The 18,171-nt window shown below is 32.0% G+C and overlaps 1 protein-coding gene across 1 annotated transcript in view; it reads left to right on the forward strand.

Annotated features, from left to right (window-relative positions):
- The window catches only part of LOC127700814 (deoxynucleoside triphosphate triphosphohydrolase SAMHD1-like), a 51,339-nt gene that overhangs the window by 14,780 nt on the left and 18,388 nt on the right, over positions 1-18,171 (forward strand). The window contains exons 2-5 of the mRNA XM_052204490.1: positions 9,132-9,200; positions 10,819-10,979; positions 12,899-13,080; positions 13,732-13,814. Of these exons, the coding sequence (XP_052060450.1) occupies positions 9,192-9,200; positions 10,819-10,979; positions 12,899-13,080; positions 13,732-13,814 (435 nt within the window). The 5' untranslated portion in view covers positions 9,132-9,191. The remainder of the gene's footprint in view (positions 1-9,131; positions 9,201-10,818; positions 10,980-12,898; positions 13,081-13,731; positions 13,815-18,171) is intronic.

Below are 18,171 nucleotides of genomic sequence, written 5' to 3' on the forward strand. Positions count from 1 at the left end.
ATTTTCCAAAAGACCAAATGAGTGAAAAAGTATATTTTAACAAAACGCATTTGACTAGTAGGTCGAACAACTGATGTTCTTAAACACTGCTGACTGCCATTGGCATTTGCCAAATAAACGGATCACAAGATGTAACAAAACAGATCTTATTATAAAATTATCACCAAACAGAAAACAATAAACTTGCGGAAAAGTTGGTATACCGCAAACATGAGGTGCAGAAATTGGTACACTATATCCGAATTTCGACAATTAATGTCTCTTCAGTGATGTTAGGAATCGAAACGGTATTTGGAAGGCCATATAATTTACCTCAATTTAGGATAGACTCTGGAATTAAGAGTCAAAATAGGATGAACGGATCATATAAATCCGAAGGCAAATATAATACAAGCCCAAACGAAAAAATATAAACAAATTTAAATTGAAAACAACGTTGAAATCTATGATTGCGTTGGATAAAAACCGCAATTTTTATACGTGTGTATGCAAAACAAATTTCTTGGTAGAGGGGTCTAAATACAGCACAAACAACATTTTCCAAAAGACCAAATGAGTGAAAAAGTATATTTTAACAAAACATATTTGATTAGCAGGTCGCGATTGTCAAATAAACGGATCACAAGATGTAACAAAACAGATCTTATTATTAGATTATTACCAAACAGAAAACAATAAACTTGCGGAAATGATGGTATACCGCAAACATGAGGAGCAAACATTTGTACACCATATCCGGATTTCGACAATAAATGTCTCTTCAGTGATGTTAGGAATCGAAACGGTATTTGGAAGGCCATATAATTTACCTCAATTTAGGATAGACTCTTGAATTTTGAAAGAGTCAAAATAGGATGAACGGATCATATAAATCCGAAGGCAAATATAATACAAGCCGAAACGAAAAAAAATAAACAAGTCTAAATTGAAAAGAACGTTCAAACCTATGATTGCGTTGGATAAAAACCGCAATTTTTATACGTGTGCATGCACAACAAATTTCTTGGTAGAGGGGTCTAAATACAGCACAAACTACATTTTCCAAAAGACCAAATGAGTGAAAAAGTATATTTTAACAAAACGCATTTGACTAGCAGGTCGAACAACTGATGTTCTTAATCCCTGCTGACTGCCATTGGCGATTGCCAAAAAAACGGATCACAAGATGTAACAAAACAGATCTTATCATTAAATTATTACCAAACAGAAAACAATGAACTTGCGGAAAAGATGGTATACCGCAAACATGAGGTGCAAATATTTGTACACTATATCCGGATTTCGACAATTAATGTCTCTTCAGTGATGTTAGGAATTGAGACGGTATTTGGAAGGCCATATAATTTACCTCAATTTAGGATAGACTCTTGAATTTTGAAACAGTCAAAATAGGATGAACGGATCATATTAACCCGAAAGCAAATATAATACAAGCCCAAACGAAAAAATATAAACAAGTCTTAATTGAAAACAACGTTCGAACCTATGATTGCGTTGGATAAAAACCGCAATTTGTATACGTGTGCATGCAAAACAAATTTCTTGGTAGAGGGGTCTAAATACAGCACAAACAACATTTTCCAAAAGACCAAATGAGTGAAAAAGTATATTTTAACAAAACGCATTTGACTAGCAGGTCGAACAACTGGTGTTCTTAATCCCTGCTGACTGCCATTGGCGATTGCCAAAAAAACGGATCACAAGATGTAACAAAACAGATCTTATTATTAAATTATTACCAAACAGAAAACAATAAACTTGCGGAAAAAATGGTATACCGCAAACATGAGGTGCAAATATTTGTACACTATATCCGGATTTCGACAATTAATGTGTCTTCAGTGATGTTAGGAATTGAAACGGTATTTGGAAGGCCATATATTTTACCTCAATTTAGGATAGACTCTTGAATTTTGAAAGTGTCAAAATAGGATGAACGGATCATATTAACCCGAAGGCAAATATAATACAAGCCCAAACGAAAAAAAATAAACAAGTCTTAATTGAAAACAACGTTCAAACCTATGATTGCGTTGGATAAAAACCGCAATTTGTATACGTGTGCATGCAAAACAAATTTCTTGGTAGAGGGGTCTAAATACAGCACAAACAACATTTTCCAAAAGACCAAATGAGTGAAAAAGTGACTACCAGGTCGAACAACTGATGTTCTTAAACCCTGCTGACTGCCATTGGCGATTGCCAAATAAACGGATCACAAGATGTAACAAAACAGATCTTATTATTAAATTATTACCAAACAGAAAACAATAAATTTGCGGAAAAGATGGTATACCTATAAGTACGTCTGAACCAGTGACAACTGTACAACAGATTTATCCATCTGATCACCAGCAGTGATGTTGATATATGGCTGTGTACATTCTGTATATACAACTCGTCTAAACATCGGCCCAACAGTGTTAAATCTGTAAATTTGCTTTCGCAAATTTTTTGTTCTTCCCTCGCCGGGATTCGCACTCATGCTACTGAGATATCATGACACCAAATCGCCTGCACTGTATCCGACGCGCTAGACCACTCGACCACCTAGGCTTCAAAATAAAGTTTTCGGTGGCCGGGTGTTACCTTTCCTTGTCAGTTTTAATCTAGCGTCGTAATACAGTACATGATATATAAGGCATGAAGATGGAATTGTTACAGATCAGCTGAAATATTTATTGTAAAGGATCCTACAAATTGATGCAAGACACAGTCACAGAAATAATTATATTTATAAGTACGTCTGAACCAGTGACAACTCTACAACAGATTTATCAATCGGATCACCAGCAGTGATGATGATACATGGCTGTGTACATTCTGTATATACAACTCGTATAAACATCAGCCCAACAATGTTAGATCTGTAAATTTGCTTTCGCAAATTTTTTGTTCTTCCCTCGCCGGGATTTTAACTCATGCTACTGAGATATCGTGACACCAAATCGCCTGCACTGTATCCGACGCGCTAGACCACTCGACCACCTAGGCTTCAAAATATCTTTACCTCCCTTAATTTATTGAAAATTTTACTGTTTACGAACAATTTTCCCAAATCAGAGGCATGAAATTCAGGACTTGTCGTTGGTTGCTATCTGTTATATTTGTTTTTCTTTTATTGTTTTGTCATAAGTCAAGCCGTTGGTTTTTCGATCGGATTGTTTTTTAAGGCATTGGGTTTGATCATTTTTGACGGCCGTATGGTGACTAATAGTTTCGTACACCCACATCCATTTATCAAATGGATTGATTAAAATATTAAGAATTGGTTTATCTATGATCGTTATGAGCGTTGACTGTGTTAATAATCTGTGCTGACTTGTTCAAATCTTTTAAATCGATCAAGGTGGATGAAACAAGATATCAAACAAAAATAGTGGATTTGCATTGACTCCAAAAATGAAAAAAACAGGGTAAGTCGACAATGCAACGGTCTCCTGCTATGGCCATTTACTAACTTTGAGGGACTGGCATACAAGTGAGATGTTAAGCCAGCTATGAAACCAGGTTTAATCAACTATTTTCTATATAAGGAAATGCCTGTACCAATTCAGGAATATGACATTGTTTTCCATTCGTTTGATGTGTTTGAGCTTTTGAATTTGCCGTTTCCATAATATATTTTCTGTTTTGAATTATTCTTGGAGTTCGGCTATTTTGTTATTTTACTTTTTGTTCATATGAAGTGGATACACAAATACACATTGTTTTTGGTGTTGTTTCATTTTAATCATAAAGTATAGACTTATAAAGTTATGTGAACAAACCGTGTAGAAATATATATATTAATATATATCAGAATCAAATATTTGCAAAACAACAATGTATTGAAATGTTGACTAAAACATTTAACCCGGCAGTATACATACAATATATAAGATGCATTTAAAATATGCGATATCAATACACACGACTTCCAATGATGTAATGATTGTATACAAGTGATAAAGACGTATGTGAAAAATATCTCGCATTAGTATACAATACTGATAAGAGCAAGGCCATTTCGTGATAACAACGTAATAGTTATACTTGTTACTGCTACTTGATAAGATTTCAGGTAGGACAAATATCTAGTTGTTAGAAATTTGGTATTTTAATGAGTTTTATTATACCTTGTTTTGATATAACGAACTAGTTGTCACGATATCAAGTGAAATAGAACAATAAGTATCAAGGTGATTCAGAACCTGGGGGTTGTTGCTTCTGTGTCAAAATACATATACTTGTACATTCTCCTTGAGCAACTTAAAAAGCTTAAAAAAAGGTACATGCCAATATCGAAACTTTAAATATATATATAAATATATATATATATATATATTTGCTTCCGCAAATTTACAGATCTAACATTGTTGGGCTGTTATTTATACGAATTTTATATATATATATATATATATATATATATCTGCATATGAGTAGTGACAACTGCAGATTATACCTTGTCCATCGGATTTCTTATGATTAAGAAATACCAGGCGTTAGAATATGTATAAAGTGCCTAGAAAATCAACCTAACGATGTTAGAGTAGATCTGTTTCTTAACTTCCTCCCCGATCGGGGCTGGAACCTGTACTTTTTATTTCTAACTTCTACGACAACACCGCCTAGCATTGCGCAGACACCGTATCCCCTCCTCTAACTATAGCTGATAAAAATCAGCTTTCGTTTCGGGAGGTGTTACCTTCTCGTAGGAATTAAACAAGGATATCTGAAACCATACACGAAGTATTCTTTCGGTGTACAGAAATGATCATCTACTGTTAGGTACAAAGTACAGGTTCCAGCCTGAAGTGGAAGTTAAGAAACCGATCTACTCTAACATCGTTAGGTTGATTTTCTAGGCACTTTATATATAAACCTCAGATCTGTGTACGGCCTTAAATCTGTGTCCGTTTCTCAAATCTGTGCCCCATCGTGACGTCAATTGCTAATCTATGTCCGTTAAAAAAGATACGGCCTCAAATCTGTGTCCTATATTCAAATTTGTTTTCAATCGTTACGTCATTCGCAAATCTATGTCCGTTAAAAAAAAGATACGGCCTCAGATCTGTGTCCTTTTCTTAAATCTCTTTCCAGTTTGTTTCGCCATGCGCAAATTTATGCCCGTCTAATAAGTACGGCCTTATAGGACTTTTGTTTTATTAAGTCATTTCCCATAATTTCAATGTTAAGTTGGGTTGTGTTCTCCATGTGTGTGCTTAAAAATTTTACATGCCTGTGTAATTATTGTATGATTTACATTTTATTGTAAAACTACAACATTTTTAAATTGTTTGCTTTTCTTTATCCCGTGTTTAATTGTTCTGTAGTAATTATCGTTACTTCCCTTTACTCATTACGTCTTGATTACAAATACGAAACATAAGTTAATAAACAACCTGAGACAAAATGACATCTTTTTACAAGCAACTAAAGATACATGTACGGCCTTCAACAATATTAAACCTATTCTGTATCGTAAGCTATAAACACATACACATATTTACAAACGTTTTGTTCAATGTTTCAATGTATAGGTACCACATAAAAATAACTAGGGTATAATTTATTGTTTTTAACAACGACATTTTGTGCCACTATCTTATTAAAAAAGTTTTTTTTCTGGTGAAACTATTCCAGTTTCGAATCTATGTATTTTTTAAAATCCAATGTGTACCATGACATCAACATTCAACAACCACAACATAATTCAGTGTACAAATTATTGGCATAACGAGCATACATGTTACTTTATTAAAGTGCCTTCAAGAATGAAACTACACATATGTTTTTTACTAAAAAAACAGTAAGGACTGAATATTTTTTTGCAACATCAACATACTTCATTTTGTCTCTCGTTCATATAGCTGTTTCATTGACATTCATACCACTTTATCTATGTTTTACCATGAATAACAAAAAAATGATTCTAAATCGCTAAAAATAAAATGTGTTTTATTTTTTTAATTGAAGAATTTGTGAATCACAATGGGACATAGATTTGAGACAATAAAAGACATAGATTTGATACAATAAAAGACATAGATTTGAGACAATAACGGACATAAATTTGGAACGTCTATGACGCAATATTAAAAAGGACATATATTTGCGGAAAGGACATAGATTTGAGGCTGGACATAGATTTGAGGCTTACATATATATATATATATATATATATATATAGGTACGTCTGAACCAGTGACAACTCTACGACAGATTTTATCCATCCATCGGATCACCAGTGATGGTGATACAAGGCTGACAACACATTCTGTATACATAATTTGTCTAAATAACAGCCCAACAATGTTAGATTTGTAAATTTGCGGAAGCAAAATTTTTGTTCTTCCCTGGCTGGGATTTGAACTCATATATTTATAATATATATATATATATATATATATATATATATATATATATATATATATATATATATATATATATATATATATATTGAAAAATTATAAATGTTCTCCACGCTGTGCATTAAATATGAAAAAAATAAAGCTGAAAATGCGCTAAATATTTATATTCAATATGAATATTAACATTTTGTCTATTAAGACATCAAATTGTTCAAAAATGTTCTCCATAGTTTCCTATCGGTTTCACTGTTTCACAGATATTCAGGGATATGGTTGCTAGCGACGTCGTCAGAGGGTAACGTCTATTAGCGATATCATTATTTAATCCTGAACGTCATAATATAGTACAACGTAGGTACTTAAAACGAAAGTGAAAGTACATAATTATAAAGAAAAGAAATCCCTTCCGAATTCTCATTTCATGTATTCAATTGAGGACGGTATTTCTTAATGAAATAATTTTCTTTATTAATTCTCTTTGGTTCCGTTGTATTATCTGAACACTGATAAAATGGAAAAATAAAGAAATTTGGATGATTTGATCCAGCGCATATATCAATATGTTCGCTAAGTGGGATTTTTCTTGTACTTGGGACTCGAATTTGCTGTCTATGTACTGTCATTCGTTTTCTAATGGTATTGCCGGTTTATCCAATATAATTTTCTTGACAACCACTGCAAGTAAGGATATACAGAAGGTTTTCCGATGAACATGTAAAAATGTTCTTGATTTTAAAAATGTGTCCGGATTTAAAAACGAATTTTGTTCCTTCGGATAAGTATGAACAAGATTCACAATTTGGTCGTCCACATTTTTGTACCTTTGGTTGACTTTTTTCAGTTTGGAATGTGGCGCGGGTCAACAACTTTTTCAGCGATTTCGGTTGCCGTTTGCTTTTAATTACTTTATATGAATTGAATAATTTCAACATCCTCTGATCGCTCTGTGAAATGGTAAATTATTATGTATAGTATTGAACGCTCCATTATTTCTGGGGTTGTGAGTTGAATTGTACGGTAAAACGTTTTTTTTTGAATGTGATTTAGTTTTCCTTAATTCCTGTAAGCTAAATGATTTTGCTCTGGTATTTTTTGGTCTTTTGGAAAATGTTGTTTGTGCTGTATTTAGACCCCTCTACCAAGAAATTGTTTTTGCATGCACACGTATAAAAATTGCGGTTTTTATCCAACGCAATCATAGGTTTGAACGTTGTTTCCAATTTAGACTTGTTTATATTTTTTCGTTTGGGCTTGTATTATATTTTGCCCTCGGGTTTATATGATCCGTTCATTTTATTTCGACTCTTCAAAATTAAAGAGTCTATCCTAAATTGAGGTAAATTATATGGCCTTCTAAAAACCGTTTAGATTCCTAACATCACTGAAGAGACATTAATTGTCGAAATCCGGATATGGTGAACTAATTTTTGCACTTTTTGTTTGCGGTATACCATCTTTTCCGCTAGTTTATTGTTTTCTGTTTGGTATTAAATTTTATAGTTAAGATCCATTTTGTTACATCTGGTGTTCCGTTTATTTTGGCAATTGTCAATGGCAGTCAGTAGGGTTTAAGAACATCCGTTGTTCGACCTGCTAGTCAAATGCGTTTTGTTGAAATATACTTTTTCACTTTTTTGGTTGGTCTTTTGGAAAATGTTGTTTGTGCTGTATTTAGACCCCTCTACCAAGAAATTTGTTTTGCATGCACACGTATAAAAATTGCGGTTTTTATCCAACGCAATCATAGGTTTGAACGTTGTTTTCAATTTAGACTTGTATATATACCCCTCTACCAAGAAATTTGTTTTACATGCACACGTATAAAAAATGCGGTTTTTATCCAACGCAATCATAGGTTTGAACGTTGTTTTCAATTTAGACTTGTTTATATTTTTTCGTTTAGGCTTGTATTATATTTGACTTCGGGTTTATATGATTCGTTCATCCTATTTTGACTCTTTAAAATTCAAGAGTCTAACCTAAATTGAGGTGAATTATATGGCCTTCCAAATACCGTTTCGATCCCTAACATCACTGAAGAGACATTAATTGTCGAAATCCGGATATGGTGTACTTATTTTTGCACCTTTTGTTTGCGGTATATCATCTTTTCCGCAAGTTTATTGTTTTCTGTTTGGTATTAAATTAATATTAAGATCAATTTTGTTACATCTGGTGATTAATTTATTTGGCAATCGCCAATGGAAGTCAGCAGGGTTTAAGAACATCCGTTGTTCGACCTGTTAGTCAAATGCGTTTTGTTAAAATATACTTTTTCACTTTTTTATATATATGTCTTATATATGTATATATACATATATTAGCACTTGAACTTCAAACATTTAGGATATTTAAGCATTTAGCAGCAACAAATTTGAAATAGTCCTTAAAATAACGATATATGTATCAATAATTCAAATGTATAATCATTATGAACAAACCAAAAAGTTTCAGTGTTATTATCCAATATATTTGATATTCAAAATTAATAATTAAATTACATGGAAACCTATTTTTTTATATTAATAAAAAGAAGCGACATAAATAGTTAACAAAATAAGTAAATATTTGATTTATATTACAAAAAAACTATTTTGTTTATCGATTATTGTTAAAATAAATGTTTATTAGAGGAAGTTTTATAATGACACTTTTGCATTTAAAAATATAAAAGGGAATATTTTTTATTGCCATTTTGTTATTCATAGAAGTTTACATTTTAATCATTTGTTAGTTGTTTGTTCATACATATTTCATATTGAATATATATATTTACAGATATCGGAACATAAATCGAAAGCAGTAAAAAGAAAAATTATCAAGTCAGCGTGAAGAAATATGTCGAAGGTAAATTGTTACAAACAATTAGATTCTTAAAAACAGTTTAATGTAGGAATCTTCTAAAATTGTTTTACACGAAGGGATAACTTTAATCACCTTGACATACTTTCCGTCTGGCAATGAGAATCGAAATGATTGGAGGGAAGCTTAGTATCGCAGGATGTATAAAAACACAGCATTGTCCTTTCGAAATAAGGACTTAATATCTCATACCTCGTGTTGAAAAATGCCACGCTCTATGAACGTTAAAGTACCCTTGTAACTATTCTTGGAGGGATTTGCATATTGCCTGGCGCAAAGCTTAATTTGTGTCGTTATCTTATATCCTTTCTTCGTAATGTTTCGCCTATTTTTAAAAAGCCTTATTCGATAATTATCGATCATACACTAGCTAATCTATAATCTCCTGTCTGATCCAAGCTCTAATAATGTTTTGTTTCGTTCCGCTATACAATTATTGACCTCTTACTACATAATTTAATGTTTACTGACAATTTTAATGTATAGTATCCTATTAAAATTGAAATAACGGAATATATAAATATTTTTAGGTCTTCAGATATTGGTGTTCGTGAAGGGTAATAATCTGAGTCCTACATTGTTTAATTTTTTTATAAATGATTTACCAGAGATGTTTGTTTTTCTAACAGTTTTGTTAAACTACAGTATTAAAGTTTACCTAAAAAACATAACGACATTTATTTAGTATTTAAATATCTCAATTCAACCCAAAATATTCATCAAATCACAAATCTAATATGAAGTCAATTATCATAAAAAGACTCAGAATTAAATATGATGAAATTTGGTTCCATCAATTAAATTATGACAAACCTGGTATGGTGCAAGGAAATAAATTACGAACTTATAGACTATTTAAATACTATTGGTTTGAGAATTGTTTACTGTTAACAAATTGTAAAATAATAAATGAGTTAATCAAATTTTTGAATCAGTTCCCATGAACTTGAAAAAGAACAGGAAAGACACAAAAGAATACCCCAGACAAACGATTTTGTAAATTATGTAACAATGACATTGTGGAGGACAAAATTCATTTCTTCTTTAATGTCCATCACTTAGCACTGAAAGGTCTAGTTTCATTTAACCAATCACAATTTATATGGTTGATGTCAAATGAAGATCCAATAGTTAATAATATAATGATGAAATTGATAGATAGTTTAATAAAGACTAGTAGAGCAAAATTAAGTAATAAGAAATGAATTGCCCGCCAGCTCTTCCTTCAATATTACAACGTTAGTGATTGTGTTCACTCACTCATTATGTTTGGGAAGAAAAACTGTGTTTGTTGTCTCCCTTTTCATATATAGTTTTTGTTTCAACAGAAAATCATCACACTTATCTGTGTACTTCAACTCAAACTGTAACTGTTTGCTCCCCTGGGCGTCTTGATTGACAAATAAAAAAAAGTTGATTATGTTGTTGGTACAAATAACAACCGGTATTTTAGGAAGGGTGAATTGAGACCTATACTTTACGGCAAAATGTGAATTTCTTTTCTTGAACATTCAATTTGTATCGTAACGAAAAATACTTTTTTCAAAATATATTCATATTTGAATCAGGTATGCATCTAATTTCGTAATTTTGTATTCTACAGATACTAAATGATCCAATACATGGCACAATAACACTACACCCATTACTGATAAAAATAATTGATACACCACAGTTCCAACGACTGAGAAATATCAAACAACTTGGTGGGTGTTATTTTGTTTATCCGTCCGCATCACATAACCGTTTTGAGCACAGTATTGGGTGAGTAACTTATTGTTTATAAGTCTTAAGGTGGTAATAACACTTAAGGGAGATAACTCTGTAAAAATCAGCTGAACGTTTTAATCAAGTTCTATTGTTAAGTAAATATTAAGCTTCTCAATGATCAAAATTAGTTTTTGTCAAACTGTTATATATACAATGAAATACAATTTGATAAAGTGAGAGGTTAAAGTTTTTTGAAATTTTTATATTTTTGTCAAAGGGTCAAAGTAAATATTTTGTCAAAATTTTATGAAATTAAACAAGTTAAATTAAATTTAGTCAATGTGTTTGGTACCACATTAAGTAAAAAGATAGTAGAAGATACCAATCAAAAACCTGAACTCAAAAAGAAGGAAAACACCAACACTTAAAACTGAAAAGGGAGCAATACGAACCTCTTAAAAAACAGGGATAAAATGCTCAAGGGCTCTGGCATAACAAAATAAAGTTCCTGGTATACTAGTGGTGCCCGTTGCGTTGCTATTTGTAATTACAAATGTGGTAATAAGTCACATTAGCGTATGTAAAAATCGAGGAAAAGAAGAAAATATTGTGGCTACGACAAATTGAAGATAACCATGATAATATGTGATACAATATTCAATAACGATCAACCAATGAAAAAAATCACTATATAAATTTCGTGCGTATGAAGCACTGTTGTGGATTTATCTTCATCAGGATTATCTAAACCCAAATACTTGAAATCAAGGGATGTGTAAATACGTATGAATGTTAGGAACTTTATGACGGCATCTGTAAAATATTTAAAAAAAAAAAAGAGTTAAGTACATTATTCATCAAGAAAATAATATATTTGAATTGTCGTCAAATTCACTGAACAATTTAAGATTGTTTACGCGGAAAATATTCTAAATTTGTCTGAACTTGAGACAACATTTAATGTTCAGATATCTAACTTGATTTTGAGATCAGCATGGTCGTCTTAAACTATCTTTCACTATCCAGGCAACATTTCCATGGTCCAGATTTTTCTAGTACAACAAATGTTATATCCAAAACATGCAATGGTATTTTTTTTTTACTGGAACCGTTTAGATTAATGCGTAGCAAAAATATTAATTAGTTATACCATAAATGGAGGTTTGTCTAATTTTCTCATGAAAATGTCGGTATCAGGTACGTTATATGACCGTTATTTAGCTTTTGTTTTTTATTACAAATATTTATCATGTACAATGTAACAAATGCAAATTGAATGCACAATAAAGGACAATACATCATTAGATGAAATCCGGTGAGACTTGGGGAGAATAATGATTTAAATTGAGTGGTGGTAGAATTCCATGATGACTCAAATGATATGTATTTAAATCATGCAGTATTTCATGTTGACTCATGATAATGCTCTAGATGCGTTTTATGGTATTTTTATCTACAGTTTCATCCGAAAGAACATCAATATACGTTCATATGTCCCTCTTAATACATAGTAAAAGTGCTTGTTTCAAGTAACAAATCCATTTCGTGATTTTGATGTAATACAACTTTCACATTCCTTGTTTACATTTCCTTCCTTCTGGCATGCACATGATATCAATTACACATAAGGATGAATTTATTTATTTATTTTATTTTAATTTCCTTTATTATCTCAAAGTTTGATATATACATACAGTTTGTGTTAGCTATCAGTGTTTTTGCATATTTGGACAAAACACACACACAAACTTTCTTCAGTTTAGCTTATCACTGATATATTTGCATGAACACATGCTTCAGTCTAAGATATAACGCTCAAAATCTGATATAAGCAAAATATAGAAATAGATTCCAACCCAATCTGGTGTCGTAATATGCAGCTTTGTGCCAATAAGGACAGTGATTAGTTTATGTTGAACTCCATAAATTTGAAAGCAAAACATCAAGCTAGTTATTTATATATGTATATTCAGAACATGTTTCTTAGCCAGTAAATTAGCATGTCAGTTGCAGAAAAGGCTTGACCAAGATATAGAGATGTTAAGGGAAGATGAGGACATTCAAAAGAAAACGTATGCTATGAAATTGAACAAAGCGAAAATGACCGAGGATGACAAACTGTGTATAGAGATAGCAGGCTTATGCCATGATATAGGTATGCAAAACAGTAAAACAGATTCCAATTTGAATCACAATTATAAGTTAAACGATAAGCAACACCATGCTTTAAAGATCTAAATCAAGAGTAATCAGGAGGTTTAGATTTTACACCCTGGGGTTAAATGTCTTTATGAGAGACAAACCCGGGAGTACAAACAACTGAATTAAATCACTCTAAATTGAATGATACCAGGGCTCTCAGACATAAAACTTTACTCAGTACTTGGCGAACAGAATTTATGTTCAAAACATAAAATCCAAGTACGATCGTGCTCGGAATTTTATGACCGCAGGGCCAGGTGATTCGACTGCATTTGTTAAAATGCTTGCATTGATTGTTATTTGATTCAAATTAATTTGAAATAAACATCAATACGTCAAGGCCAAGACCTTGTGAATAGCAATGGTGTCAAAAGCAATAGTTGTAAACATATTGACATATAGGACACAGAGTTAAAATATCATAAGTGAATTTAAAAAAAACAGTGGCTATCAAGCAATACATAAAAGCTAGCTACTGGTACAATATGAACACACTGACATATTCAAAGCTGATGATATATGAAATGTAAATTTGATTTGGAATGCGTCTCTCTATCTCCCAAATACACTTGTTCAAATAACCTTTTTTTTTTGCCTTTTTAAGGACACGGACCATATTCTCATTTGTTTGATCGATTGTTTAATAAAGCAATGAAAGAGAAGGACAAGAGCACGAAGGAATGGACGGTTTGTTTTTAATTTAACAGTTTAATGAATATTTCATAACATTAACGTTAAGTAAATAAAGTATAGGTTGCAATATTGAATATTTCTACACACGTTAGTAAGAAAATTGATCTATTGAGGATGTTGCGCAGGAATATGTCATTAATACACATATGTCCAACTTTGAAAATAATACATATAAACATGCCTATGAAAATTCACACAGATGCAAAATGTTCAGAATCATTGTGAACATTATTACACATGTATGAATTTTCATTGGCCTGTTAAAATGTGATAGTTTCAATGTTTAATAAAATCCCGTGCTAAGAATGTAAAAAGTGGCCTAATGACAGACTTTAAGGTATAGTGCATGGACATACATATTTGTTAATTACAGTTTTGATATATATATATATATATATATATAATATATATATATTGCTTAGACTTGTTTGTATGATATACTTATTTCTAGTGACTGTATAATGAATTGAATCATTATCCCATACGGTATATAAAAATTGTTGAGTTAGATTGCTGACAAATAACAAATACATTGTGTATTAAATAATAATATAACATCTTCACACGCTTAAAACACATGTCTTATGTCTATCTCTAGATTCGCCTTACGTGACAAGGTAACACTACGACTATTGAAGTTATATTTTAATATAGCGGATGTGGTCGTGTGGTCTAGAGCGCTGGACATGAGGCTAAGCGATTGGTGCTGTAGTGTATCAAAGGTGTGAGTTCGAATCCCGTTGAGGGACAAAAATTTGTCAGCATAAAAGTCTAATTCTAACACTGTTGGGTGTAATTTTCAGACTTATATAAATATTTGTATTAACCCTGTGTCTCAAACACACTGAGATCCAGTGGGCATATATATTGTATGGTTGTCACTTGCTTAGACTTGTTTGTATGATATACTTATTTCTAGTGACTGTATAATGAATTGAATCATTATCCCATACGGTATATAAAAATTGTTGAGTTAGATTGCTGACAAATAACAAATACATTGTGTATTAAATAATAATATAACATCTTCACACGCTTAAAACACATGTCTTATGTCTATCTATAGATTCGCCTTACGTGACAAGGTAACACTACGACTATTGAAGTTATATTTTAATATAGCGGATGTGGTCGTGTGGTCTAGAGCGCTGGACATGAGGCTAAGATTGGTGCTGTAGTGTATCAAAGGTGTGAGTTCGAATCCCGTTGAGGGACAAAAATTTGTCAGCATAAAAGTCTAATTCTAACACTGTTGGGTGTAATTTTCAGACTTATATAAATATTTGTATTAACCCTGTGTCTCAAACACACTGAGATCCAGTGGGCATATATATTGTATGGTTGTCACTTGCTTAGACTTTTTTGTATGATATACTTATTTCTAGTGACTGTATAATGAATTGAATCATTATCCCATACGGTATATAAAAATTGTTGAGTTAGATTGCTGACAAATAACAAATACATTGTGTATTAAATAATAATATAACATCTTCACACGCTTAAAACACATGTCTTATGTCTATCTCTAGATTCGCCTTACGTGACAAGGTAACACTACGACTATTGAAGTTATATTTTAATATAGCGGATGTGGTCGTGTGGTCTAGAGCGCTGGACATGAGGCTAAGCGATTGGTGCTGTAGTGTATCAAAGGTGTGAGTTCGAATCCCGTTGAGGGACAAAAATTTGTCAGCATAAAAGTCTAATTCTAACACTGTTGGGTGTAATTTTCAGACTTATATATATATATATATATATATATATATATAAGTGCCTATAAATAGCAGCACATGACATACAAATCTATGGGAGTGTGGATTAATCAGTACAGAGATTGATTCAATTACACAAATAAAATTATAGATTGCCTAACAATGTAATTTTAACACACTATTTAGTATGTAAATATAAGAATGTTTAAAATATTTACAAAATGATGAAAATAAACGCAATATTTCGCTAGACTAACTAGCTTTATCAAGCGTGCATCTATCCAGGTGAAATCGGATGTAGATGATAAGAAAATTTTGCAGCTCAATGTATATGTTGCACTTGAATTTAGCTGCCTTGAAAATAATACATAATTTGGATGAAGTTCAAGATTTTTACAAAATTGGTAGTTGAAGTTAGCAACGTCCATTGGCCAATATTACAGGATAAAAAGGACGATGCTGTGTACTAAATTATTCTTTATCTTTCCTGGTGAAGAAAATACTTTTTTAAGATTTGAATCATTTTTTATAATTAAAGAAGCATTGGAAAATTATAGAAAATGATTCAAATCTTAAAAAAGTATTTTCCTCACCACCAGTCATGGCCTTCAGAAGACCTAAAAACATCCGTGACAAATTAGTGACATCTGTATTAGCAAAGCAGCCTACTCCATCTCCCGGTTGCTACAAACAATGTGGTCGAAGGAACTGCTTGTGTTGTAAAGCTGCCAATACAAGCAGTTCTTTCATCAGCTCCGTTACTAAACAAAATTATACCATCTACTCAAATTCCAACTGTAAAACGGAGAACTCAATTTATATATTAACATGTGACACATGTGGCATTCAGTATGTGGGAGAAACAATGGACAAATTTAATATTCGGCTCAATAACCATCGTTCATGGTACAAAACCAACAAAAACTGTCCTCTCACAAGACATCTTCGTTCAACGAAACATTCTTTTGATAATGTTACCTTCCAAATCATAGAAGTCAACACCGAGTGGGACACCACGGCGAGAAGGAGAAGGGAAAATTTTTGGATCCACCAACTCCACACTTTAGAACCTGATGGTCTTAACGAAAAAGATGAGAAAAGATACAGGAAAGATAAAGAATAATTTAGTACACAGCATCGTCCTTTTTATCCTGTAATATTGGCCAATGGACGTTGCTAACTTCAACTACCAATTTTGTAAAAATCTTGAACTTCATCCAAATTATGTATTATTTTCAAGGCAGCTAAATTCAAGTGCAACATATACATTGAGCTGCAAAATTTTCTTATCATCTACATCCGATTTCACCTGGATAGATGCACGCTTGATAAAGCTAGTTAGTCTAGCGAAATATTGCGTTTATTTTCATCATTTTGTAAATATTCTAAACATTCTTATATTTACATACTAAATAGTGTGTTAAAATTACATTGTTAGGCAATCTATATATATATATATATATACAAGTCTAAATTAAAAAACAACGTTGATTGCGTTAGATAAAAACCGCAATTTTTATACGTGTGCATGCAAAACAAATTTCTTGGTAGAGGGATCTAAATACAACACAAACAACATTTTCCAAAAAACCAAAAAAGTGAAAAAGTATATTTTAACAAAACGCATTTCACTAGCAGGTCGAACAACGGATGTTTTTAAACACTGCTGACTGCCATGGCGATTCCCAAATAAACGGATCACCAGCTGTAACAAAATGGATCCTTATTATTAATTTAATACCACACAGAAATCAACAAACTTGTGGAAAAGATGGTATACCACAAACATGAGGTAGCACTCCACAGTTAGGTGTGTAGTTTCGCATTTGGCCCCTGTGGATTTTTTAAATATGAGAGCTAATGTGCAATGAAATTCATTTTTGGATAGCTGAAGATTAATATAGCCTTCATAGTGGGTTTATAGGAACATCTAGTTTGGGTAATGCATCTATTATGGGCTGTTTTCTGTATGACAGTCCGTATTTTCATATCCATACCAGACATCGGTCCGGCAATTATTGCATTGTTTTTTTCTAACTTTTTGTCGCACGAACTTTGTGATTAAATTTTACGAAAAAATGAGGCGAAAGACACCCAATTTTTATTTGATCATTTGGTAGATTAATGTCAACTGTTTCAGAAAAGGTATTACTCATAGGCATTGAAATTTTAGTTTAAACCAAATTTTGGGGGAATATGTGACATTTTGATGCCCCTTTTTGCAATATTTTATGATAAATAAATGCAGAATGTTGCCATGGATACAAAAAAAAAGGAATTATTTTTCACCATTTTAACTTTTGAAAATCAAGTTTATGGAAGATACTGATCACATACATATGCACATGTATGTCACAAACAGTTAGCTTAATGTATTTGAAAGCCAGGAATAGGAGTGATTAAACATTTTTTGGTTCAATTTTAATTTTATTTTCTAACTGTGGAGTGCTACCTGAGGTGCAAAATTGGTACACCATATCCGGATTTCGACATTTAATGTCTCTTCAGTGATGTTAGGAATCGAAACGGTATTTGGAAAGCCTATAATTTACCTCAATTTAGGATTAACTCTTGAATTTCGAAGTGTCGAAATAGGATGAACGGATTATATAAACCCAAAGGCAAATATAATACAA

Source organism: Mytilus californianus, unplaced genomic scaffold (genome assembly GCF_021869535.1).
Source record: "Mytilus californianus isolate M0D057914Y unplaced genomic scaffold, xbMytCali1.0.p SCAF_5, whole genome shotgun sequence".
NCBI classification, from domain to species: domain Eukaryota; kingdom Metazoa; phylum Mollusca; class Bivalvia; order Mytilida; family Mytilidae; genus Mytilus; species Mytilus californianus.